Consider the following 11,411-nt stretch of genomic DNA (forward strand, 5'->3'; position numbering starts at 1 on the left):
AACTAAGTCAAGGCATAACTGTTTTCAGTGGTGTTATAAATAGTGGTACTTTTTAGTGAAAAGCATAATGCTTCTTCAAATGTCTAGCGATGCTTCCAGACCTGACCGGGTGTGACTCTGCCACAAACTAATAGTGTTGGATAAATCAATTCACCTTTATGAAATGGAAAAGTGTCTTCCATGCCTACTTCACTGGTTTGCTTTACAGATCAAAGGACAAAAATATGTGAAAATGTTGCCTAGAAAAGTAGAGGAATAATCGCTTCTCGGCCTTTTAGCTAAGATCAAATGTAGAAAAGTACAGGAATACTATATGGTTATTTTTCTTGTGTTCGTCACTAAGTTATCATGTGGAAAACAGACTTTTTTTCTTTTGCTGGAACGTAGGCAATACTTCAGTCTTTTCTTTTTTCGATTATAAAATTATAAAATTTAAAGCCAACTACACTGCTCCCTTGCAGCTGCTCCCATTTACTAAAAGTGAAACCTGAAAACTCCCTCCCACATCAACTCCTACCAACCTTTGTAATGAAACCCGGACACCCCCACAATTGCCCCCAAGTGTTTTACAAACTCCTACAGGAACCTAGATGTTGAAGAGTGTGTCCTTTCATCCAGAAAGTGTCTTTTACAGCCTACACATCTTAAAGATAAATACAGACACCCATCCCAGATGCACCACTAAACTGTGTTATATTTTTAAAAGGCACCTGGCCATAGACGGTTACCAAAAGCAATAAACTTTCCTAATTTATACTGTTAACAACATTGACCCAAGTGGGGGTGGGATTATTATTCACTTTTTTTGTTTTTGAGAGAGAGAGAGAGAGAGAGAAGAGGGTCAAAAGAACCTAGATGACCTGGGTTGCTACTAGAATACATTTCATCTATTCTCCCTCGTTCAGAAAAGGGGGGGAGGGAGCATGGGGAAATAAGGAAGTGGACAGTGAGGCAAATTATAGAGATACTTAAAAGGCAATAGGATACGAAGTAAAATAAGTAAGACAAAGAGCAAAGTAAGGACAACAGAGTGAAATAAATCCAAAAGTAACACCCTCTCCCATCTCTTGTCATTGCAGTATCTTGCATTGCTCCACAAGAAAGGCAAAGAAAACTCAGCAAAAGCTGAGCCAGGTTTCTCACCAGTCGTTCTCCTGTCGCTCTTCAAACAGAATTCAGACTTACCAGCCACTAAGGAGACAGTCAAAATCAGTAGAAGCCATAGGCCAAAAGTCCCCAAAGTGCAGGGCATTTCTGATGTGTTGCTTTCTGCCCTTTACTTGGTACTTTGCCTCCACACAGGTATAAGAGGAACTGCAGACATGGCGAGGCTCTCTCTGGTCAGCTGCTCTGTGCTGGATCGTCTTAGCCCATCTGCAGCAGGACACTCCTTTTCTTCTGGCCTCTTGCTTCAACTCTGTGTCTGAGGCTGGTTGGCAACTTGGAATGAAAGAAACTCTTCTCTGGAACTTGACACAGCAATAGATTTCCTGTATGAAGCGCTGAAGCAGAGACGGAGGAAGCAGATTGATTGACTCTGTCAGCTCATTGGTCCCTCTCTTACTTCTGCTCTACACAGATCAACTTTACAGTAAGGCACTGCATGCGCCCAAGATAAACAGATTTGTCTAAGCCTGGATTGCAAAGCAACACAGGATTATTTATCTGTTCTGACCCATCCCTTTAAATTTCCTAGTCACAGTAACTTTCTCCAAATGAAGAGGGGTACGGCCTCAGTAATAAAGTTTGGAATAAAGCACCCTCCCTTGAATATTCTTGGGTGAAATCACTGTCTATAATGTCAACAACTCTAGAAGAATCGGAATTGTCTTAGTTTCCTACGGGTACTGTAACTAATTCCCACAAACCTGGTGGCTTAAGACAACATGAATTTATCATACAGTTGCAAAGGTCAGAAGTCCAAAATGGATTTTATGGGGCTAAAAGTAAGGTGTCAGCAGGGCTCTGTTCTTTCTGGACACATGGAGAGAACCAGTTCATTGCCTTTTCCCACTTCCAGGGGTCACCAACATTCCTTGGCTTGTGGTTACATCATCCCCACCTCTGTTCCCTTGTCACATCTCCTCGGTTGGTAACCCTCCTGTCTCCTTCTTATAAAGACCCTTGTGAGTACATTGGACTGACTACCCAGATAATCCAGGATAATCTCCCCATCTCAAAATCCTCAACTTAATCACTTCTGCAAAGTCCCTTGTCCCCTGTAAGCTTACCTATTTACAAGTTTCAGAGTTTAGGACATGGACACCTTGGGGGGGCCATTACTCTGCCACTCACAATTGTGTACTTACTCCCATTTACTTTCACCTTTGAAGAGCCAGACTGATCATTTGAACCAAATTACAAATAAACACCCACTGTTAGCTATCACATATCTGGAATTCAGACTTATCAAAAAAAACCTGCTTTAATGTGGTCAGTTCATATTCATTTAGATTATGTTTGGGAGGAAAGAAATCCTCTACATGCTAAGAATTTTCTACCCCAAGGCAAAATTCCCCAGGAAGGGGAAGAAAATGTTGCAAACAGGAAAAAGATTAAACAACATGCACTTTTTTCTTTTAGGTTAGCAGTTTCATATTCCCTCTTGCCAAACATTAAAGTGTATATATATATATATATATATATATATATATATACACACACACACACACTTCCCTTTCCCTTCCCTTTCTCAACCTTTCCTTCCCGTGAACCAATGTGACTGAGACAGTGAAATCAGGCACTGAGGGCATGGAGTATTTGAACATATGTGCTGTCTAACAATGGTGGACTATAGCAAAAACAACTTCCCTGCTGTCTAATATTTCACCAGGTGTTGGAAAATCAGTGATGAAATGTCATTTAAAATAAAGCATTCTGGTTTCTACCACATAGTGGCTCAGGTTCAGAGGTTAAGATCATGGGTTTTGATAACAGATCTAGGGCTGAACCTCTGCTGGGCAATTACTAGTCCAATGATACTAGGCAAGTTTCTTACTCAATTCTGTAACCTATTCTTTCCACTTAATATTACGTTCACATGCGCATTTTCTCATATCATCAAAAAAGTGTGATGATCATATATTTTAATGCCAATTCAATGCCAACAGTCCAAACTAAAGCACAGAAAGGCTAACTGGCCTGCCTAAGATCTCGAAGTGACCCGGTGACATAGTGAGGAGTAAAACTCGAGTTTCATGTTGGCTTAGCCCTGTGTTCCCTCCACTCAACTCCTTTGGTTTCACTTCCAGGGCAACAACTTTCATAGACAAGTCTCACATTCTCATCTCAGTCAGACCACATCTATAAATTAGCAGTTTAAGAGTCAAGAGAATAGTGTCAAAAAACAGAATTCTCAAAGCAGATAGGGAAGATGAGAATTTCTTCCCCATTCCTTTACCTCCTTCACCCCAAACCCCACTCCCTAACCTGCCAACTCTCACCCTTACCTCTCAATGAGAGCAAGTGCTTGGAAAAACAATGAAGGGACCAAGAGATTGCTAGCATAATCATCCACCAAAGATATGCCATGAAAATCAGTATAATAAGAGAAATATGTGCTTGTCTAGTAAATGCACCTCTTTGAAAAAAAAATCTCAAGTCCCCAGATTCTCCTTAGCTGTGCCCCTTGGCACAGGAACACAAAAGCAGGGCAGAAGAGCAAGACAGAATCAAGAGAAAGGTGTTGCTCAAACCAGAAACCCAAACCTTTTACCCCCTCAGCCTTCTAATGCCTCTTCAATACTGCCATCTAAGAATCGGTGCACATGGGGGCACCTGGGTGGCTCAGTCGGTTGAGCATCCAACTTTGGCTCAGGTCATGATCTCACAGTTTGTGGGTTCGAGCCCCACATCAGGCTCTGTGCTGACTGCTTGCATGGAGCCTGCTTCAGATTCTGTATCTCCTTCTCTCTCTGCTCCTCTTCCGCTCATGCTTTGTCTCACTCTGTTTATAAATGAATGTAAAAAAAATTAAAAAAAAAAAAGAATCAGTGCACATGAGAACTACATCAAAACAAAAAGCACAGCTAAAGAAACAATCAACAAAGTTGGGGCACACCTGGGTGGCTCAGTCAGTTGAGCTTCCAACTTCAGCTCAGGTCATTTCATAGTTTGTGGGTTTGAGCCCCGCATTGGGCCCTGTGCTGACAGCTCAGAGCCTGGAGCCTGCTTTGGAATCTGTGTCTCCCTCTCTCTCTCTGCCCTTCCCCACTCACACTGTCTCTTTGTTTCTCAAAAATAAATAAACGTTTAAAAAAATTTTTTAAAAGAAACAATCAACAAAACTAAAAGGCAACCTACTGAATGGGAGAGGATATTTACAAATGACATAAGCAAGAAAGGGTTAGTATACAAAATATATAAAGAACTTATAGAACTCAATGCCAAAAAAACCCAAATAAACCAATTTAAAAATAGGCAGAAGACATGAACAGATGTTTCTCAAAAGAAGACATACACATGGCCAACAGACACATGAAAAAATGTTCAACATCATCAGGGAAATGCAAGTCAAAACTACAAAAAAAAAAAAAACTACAATGAAATAGCACCTCACAACTGTCAGAAAGGCTAAAATCAACAACACAATAAACAAAAGTGTTAGAGAAAATGTGAAGAAATGGGAACTCCATGCACTGTTGGTGGGAATGCCAGCTGGTGCAGCCACTGTGGAAAACAGTACGGAGGTTCCTCAAAAAGTTAAAAATGGAACTACCCTATGATCCAGTAATTGCACTACTGGGTATTTACCCCCAAAATAATAAATAATAAATATTTACTCCCAAAATAATAAAACCCACTAATTTAAAGGGATATATGCACCCCTATGTGTACTGCAGCATTATTTACGATAGCCAACATGTGGAAGCAGCCCAAGTGTCCATATATATAATAGAATATTAGTCAGTCATAAAAAAGAATGATATCTTGACATTCACAACATGGATAGAGCTAAAGAGTATAACACTAAATGAAATAAGTCAGTCACAAAAAGACAAATACCATATGATCTCACTCTTATGTGGAATTTAAGAAACAAAACAAATGAGCAAAGGGAAAAAAGAGAGAGAGAGACAAACCAAGAAACAGACTCTTAACTACAGAGAACAAACTGATGGTTACTAACTGGGAGTGGGGAGGGGAGGGTAAAAGAGATGATGGGAATTAAAAAGTGCACTTACCATGATGAGCACTGAGAAATATATAGAAATGTTGGGTCACTATATTGTACACTGAAACTAATGTAACATTGTATTAACTATACTGGAACTAAAATTTTAAGAAAAAGAATCAAGCACATGAGAGACAAAGAAAACAACATTATACTGGTTAATGTTGTGGTAGCCAAAACAAAAAGGTTTAGTAAGTTTCCGTAAGTTGGAGCAGCTTTAAGATATAATGCCCTCAAATTTGCTCTGTTGATTTACTCAAAAATTCGTTTACCTGCCTATAAATGCTTTTGAAGTAAATGTTTTCCAGTCAGTTGTCTCCAATGTCAGATTCATACTTAGCAACAACTGAAGTCAGTTAGGAAGATGTTGCTCCCTTGTCCATTATGTAGAAGTTTGCATGGATCTTGAATACTTACTGCACAGACTCTAATGGTCTTTTACCCCTGACCCCTTTCTCCATTGTCTGTCCTTTCACCTCCTGGATTTGAGTCTTGACTGCCTAGAACTCAAGTACCTACCTGCTTCTCCTTTCTTAGCTGAATTTTCTGGATGTGTATTCTTGCAAAAATGGACCAATATGTACTTGCCTTATCATTTTTACTTTCTGTGAGCTCTCTGGCTTCTACACACGGCTTAACTTACCCTTCCATATACACATGCACGTGCGCACACACACACACACACACACACACACACCTTCACATAAACACACTACTAAACACTTAGTCCCAAATCCCTCAATCTACCCTGTCCTACTATTACCCCCCAAGTACCAATGTAATGATTTCACAGAGGTGAAAGACATTTCAGAATGCCTAGAAGTATAAAGAATTTCAAGGAACTCAAACTCCACAACATTCCAGTGTTTATTTTACATTCACCCTGCCCTCATGGCACAAAGGTTAGAGATTTGAAGCTAATGAATTACCACTATCATTGAGGCTTGATGATTCAATATATGATTGCATGAAATGGCTGCTCTCTTGGCCATACCCTATTTCACATTCTTCAATTCATCTCTCTGCAGTTTTCGTTGATTCAAACTCTAAGGATTCAAACTCATCTGAAATCCTGGATCTTCTTCCATGCACGGTCATTTAATGTACTGCTGAGAAACTTAAAAGAGTCTTACAAAATGTTATTTGTATTTTTTTTTTACATTCTACTATTACATTGATATTTACCTTGAAAATTTTCACTTCCAATTTGACATCCAATGCTATGTCACTTCTATAATTCTTCTTAAAGAGTTTAACATAAAATATATCACATGAGAGTTAATCATTATTTTTTGAGGGCCCCTGGGTGGCTTAGTCAGTTAAGGATCTGACTTCAGCTCAGGTCATGATCTCAAAGTTGGTACATTCAAGCCCCATTTTGGGTGAGCTCAAGCCCCGCTTCAGGGGACCCCTGCTTCTCTCTCTTTCTCTCTCTCTTTGCCCTTCATGGTATTCCCTCTCTCTCTGTCCCTCACTCACTTGTGCTTTCTTTCTCTCTCAAAAAAAATCATTATTTTTTAATACAAATTCACAGATTATATAAAAAGCAAAATTTGGAAATGTTCAAAAATAAAATGTATGCAACATCAGCAAATAAAACCAGACCAGAGAAATCAGTAACCACATTTTATATTTTTCTAAATATTAACTCTAGACTTCACTTATTATATCCATAGTAAACAACATATGTGCAACCTCTGGCTTAGCATCTAAGCCCTAGTTCTAAACACTTCATAAATATGTCCTCACTTAATCCTCTTACAACCTTGTGAAGTACATACTATTATCCCCTTATTATCCCCATTTTACAGTTGAGGAAACTGAACCCAGAGGGGTTAAGTAAATTGTCCAGTCACACAGCTAATGAGTGATGGAGACAGGATTCAGCCCAGGAAATTTCGCTACAAAGTCTACCCCTTAGGTATGTAACTAATTTATTTACTACCTTTTTTTTTTTTCTTTTAACTCTCTGCCTTGTCTCCAATACATCTCCTACACTTCTCACCTCTCCTAAATCTATTCATCTATTCACTCATTCCTTTTCCCAGTTGGGCACTCTTATAACTTCATAGTTGTCTATTTTGAAGAGAGAGAGAAAGAGAGGGAGAGAGAGAGAGAAAGAGAAGAGTGGGGAAAAATGGGGAGACAGAAGGAGGAAAAGAAGAAGCAAGGAAGGGAGGAAGAAAAGAGAAAAAAGAAACTGCTCAGTCTATAATCCTTTATTTGCATATAGATTACTCTGCTGCCCCCTGGAGATAATTTGGTGCTGATGTTTTCATAAACTTCATAAATTGAGTAACAGCAGCACTTTGAGATTTTGGTAATGTTTTGATGTGATTTTGATTGCATACCTCACACTGCATATTTATTTACATATTTTGGAAGCTAGTTAAACATAACAAATGACTATTTGATGAGTAGTATAGATATTATGACCTAAAGAAATATTATTGAAAAGAATAATAATCTTCTGAGATGTCAGGATGGCTTAATAAAAACAGTAGTGTAAATAAATGGATGGATTGGTGAATAGATGGATGGTTAGGTGGATGGATGCATGGATGGATGGGTGGATGGAATATAGATTCCATGCCTCATTCCATGAAAATTCGAAGTAAAATTGTCATAGGTCGAGTATCCTGGAAAACAAGCTCTAAAACAGAGTTTAGTGTTAAACATGTTTATTAAGGAATAACCTTAAACTCATCACGTGTGAAAATGAAGGAACAGAAATTGGGGTGGGCAGAGCCAGAAATAAAACTATAAGGTAGGCCCACAACAAGTTCAGTTAACCCCATGTGGAGCTTTGGAGCTTGAACTGCCCTTTAGAGTTGCCCTCTGTTATGCTAAAATGGACCTATTTTTATACTACCACATTAATCAGTCATTAGATATAGCTCTAAGAAAGAGCATGGCCTTGGCTGAGGCAATCCATGAAGGGGCTGACTTTAACTGACAATACTACCAACACTGGAGCAAAAAATCCTTCACTGAAGGAATCGGGTGGTACCTCACAACATCTGCCATGTGGATAAATGTTGGAAAATAATGTAATCTAACTCTGGTCTCAAGTACAGTAGTATGCCACTCAACAAATTGTCTTTCATTCCCAAGAAACCAAATTACTGAATAGAAATCTTCTTGAAAATGTAAGCTTGGAGAGCTCTGCATTAAGATGCAGAGGAAAAAGTGATCCCACCCTGATCCCAGGACCCTCCCCCTCCCAGGGGCTACTCACACTACACCTTCTTCCCATGTCCCCACATTCCACCTCCCCAAAAAGAAACTAGACATGTGGGATGGGGAGGGGAGTTGGCCAGAGGAGGACTTTCCCATGGCATTAGAAGGAAGGATAGCTGGGAATCCCTCCACCATTACCCCTTTCTAAACATTCCCAGCCAGCCCCTCAATCAAGTGTTTGAGACTCTTCATTCCCTTTGGGCACCCTTGGGTGAATCTTCAGTGATGATTTTGGCAACTTCAGGAACAGATGGCAATTCTCACAGTGGGGGATGAGGGTGGACTTTAGAGGCAGTTATGTTATTTTCATCTATGAGTGACAACTGGGAAGGGGAAGTCCAGAAGAATACAAAAATGAACTGAAAAGAATGAAAAGCTAAGTCATATACCTTAGCTAAAAACTAACATTCAGGCAAATTATTCTAAAAAAAGACAGGTATCATCTGATCTCTAAAATGCCCCAATTACTAGAGTCAAGAAGGGACAGGAAATTTGAAAAAGAAATACTCCAGAATGAGTCAAATGGGATCACCGTAAATATCTCAGACAGTGTTAAGTTAATAATAAATGATTTTTGTCTTTCTAGTAAAATAATGTGAAACATGAAAAGCTGATACCTGTCTGTGATTTCACTTAATTTATAATGGACCTTTTTCAGGAGAATAACAAATGTTTTATTGAACTGTCATGTTTTTACTATATCAGCAACCTAAAATTTTTTTTTCCAAATTACATTTTCACCATGCTGCCTATCTTTTATAAGATGATGTCATGTTTTCAATGAATAACTAGAAAGCAGTCTAAGTCGGTTGAACTTTAAGGAGTTAAATTTGGAAGTTTAAAAAATGTTAGAAATTTTTTCCTAGTTTTGAAAGTAGCTGTTAAGATATGGCCCCTGAAGTTGAACTCCAATTCACACTTCAGTTTTGCCACTTAGTTTTTGGTTACTATCACTTTTTTTTTCCTGTTCTATCTATGTTTAGTTGATTTTTTTTTTCAAAACTGCTGTCATTGTTATAATTTCTAGTTCTCCACCAAACCTTTTAATTTTACTTTTTGTCTCTTTGAACACTAAAAGGATATTTTAAAGTTGCTGATAATTCCAATATTGAGAGTGGCTGTGGATAAATATTATCCATTGTTTCTTCTGGTTCCTTCTGTGAAGTTGGTCTCCTCGTGTGCCGGTTAATGAGTTTTGTTTTTCAAACCGTGGAAATAATTTGAGGCCCCATAGTGATTTTATCTTCCTCCAGAGACAAATTTCATTTATTTCTGCCAGTTATCTGTGAATTTAGCAACCTGGGATCATCTTAATCCAATTTTTTTTTATTTAAAAAAATTTTTTTAATGTTTATTTATTTTTGACAGAGACAGAGCACAAGCAGGAGAGGGGCAGAGAGAGAGGCAGACACAGAATCTGAAGCAGGCTCCAGGCTCTGAGCTGTCAGCACAGAGCCCAAGGCAGGGCTCGAACTCACAGACTGCGAGATCATGACCTGAGCCAAAGTTGGACTCTCAACTGACTGAGCCACCCAGGCGTCCCTGTCTTAATCCAATTTTAAAGACGGATTTTATAAACCACCAGATGTCTCAAAGCTAGATTGCAGTCTATGTGAGGAATGGTTTTATTTTCTCCCCCTTCTTCCCTCCTCTCTCTTGCCCCAAGAAGCTGTCAAACACTCCTTAATCTTTTAGTCAGTTTGTCTATATCAAGAAATATACCAAAGTAAAAGCAGTTCCAAATGCCATCTGCCCCAATCCATATTTTTTTTTCTCGATCCTGGCCAGGTAATTCTTTGTTAGCTTGCAGGTTCCCAGATAAATTCCAGCGGAATTATACTCATAATAATTATTATTATTTTCTACCTTTCTTCACTGGGAAAGTTGGTCTAAATTTCTGTCTGCCATTTCCAGACATAGAAGTCTCATCCCTTGCTTCTTTACTATTCCTCATCTCTCAAAGCCCCTCAACAACTCTTTTTGATTATGCATCTAAATATTTCCTGAACTTGAACACTTTACCAGTCTCCACTATATTGGATTAGAAAGAAAGAAAGAAAGAAAGAAAGAAAGAAAGAAAGAAAGAAAGAAAGAAAGAAGGAAGAAGAAAGAAAGAAGGAAGGAAGGAAGGAAAGAAAGAAAGAAAGAAAGAAAGAAAGAAAGAAAGAAAGAAAGAAAGAAAGAAAGAAAGAAAGAAAGAAGAAAGGAAAAGAGGATAAAATTATGAATTCAAAAGCATGGCTTTTAAAAATCAGTCACTATGTCACTTAACTTTTGGACAGCAGTGAAAAGATAGACAACAGGAGCTGAAGAACCCTGTGTTTGGCATCAGCTGCATTTCATACAACTTCCCTCAGTCTGCTCTATTCAAATCTGTGTTTATTTTGGTCACCTGTTGCATTGATTATGTCAATGAAATGTAAAAGCTCAGCTATTCCGTTCAACAAATGTAAAAAAAATTTAAAGTCAGAAGTCCTACATTAAGAAGTTTTTCCTTGAATAGCTTTTGCTGCATTAACATCTCTCTAAATTATTTTTCATTGACTGCTTTCCTACTAGCGATCTTTCTTGTATGCTTCATTTCTTCTTCTTAAATTATTTTTATTTAATATGCTGCCAATAGTTTTGGAGTGGTTTAATGTGATTTGAAAGTGTGTCTAGGGGAATTTTCTAAAGAATACTCTTAAGATTATCTTACCTTTGGGGGGAAAGAAACAGGTTATGAGACTTAAAAAGGTTTAGATGTTGGGGTGCCTGGGTGGTTAAGCGTCCAGCTTCAGCTCAGGTCATGATCTCAAGGTTTGTGAGTTCGAGCCCCGCGTCAGGCTCTGTGCTGACAGCTCACAGCCTGGAGCCTGCTTCAGATTCTGTGTCTCCCTCTCTCTTTCTGCCCTCCCCCACTTTCTGTCTCTCTCTGTCTCTCAAAAATAAATAAATGTAAAAAAAAAAAATTTTTTTTAATGTTCACATGTTGAATTTGCCGTGCTGAGAAAAGGTA

The 11,411-nt window shown here is 38.6% G+C and overlaps 1 protein-coding gene across 5 annotated transcripts in view; it reads right to left on the reverse strand.

The window, feature by feature from the left end:
- LOC106972287 (cell surface glycoprotein CD200 receptor 1-like) overlaps positions 1-1,770 on the reverse strand; it is a 148,218-nt gene extending 146,448 nt beyond the window's left edge. For 2 of the 5 annotated variants that reach the window (XR_008297659.1, XM_053220855.1), the window contains exon 1: positions 1,186-1,557. Coding sequence is in view for 4 of the 5 variants with exons in the window: in XM_053220855.1 (XP_053076830.1) it covers positions 1,186-1,252 (67 nt within the window). In the remaining variant the exon portion in view is untranslated. Of the gene's footprint in view, positions 1-1,185 lie in introns of all 5 variants that reach the window. The other 3 variants (XM_053220858.1, XM_053220856.1, XM_053220857.1) reach the window with 3 other exon arrangements.
- Positions 1,771-11,411: the final 9,641 nt, after the last annotated feature.

The sequence above is a fragment of the Acinonyx jubatus genome, chromosome C2 (assembly GCF_027475565.1).
Source record: "Acinonyx jubatus isolate Ajub_Pintada_27869175 chromosome C2, VMU_Ajub_asm_v1.0, whole genome shotgun sequence".
Classification (NCBI taxonomy): Eukaryota; Metazoa; Chordata; class Mammalia; order Carnivora; family Felidae; genus Acinonyx; species Acinonyx jubatus.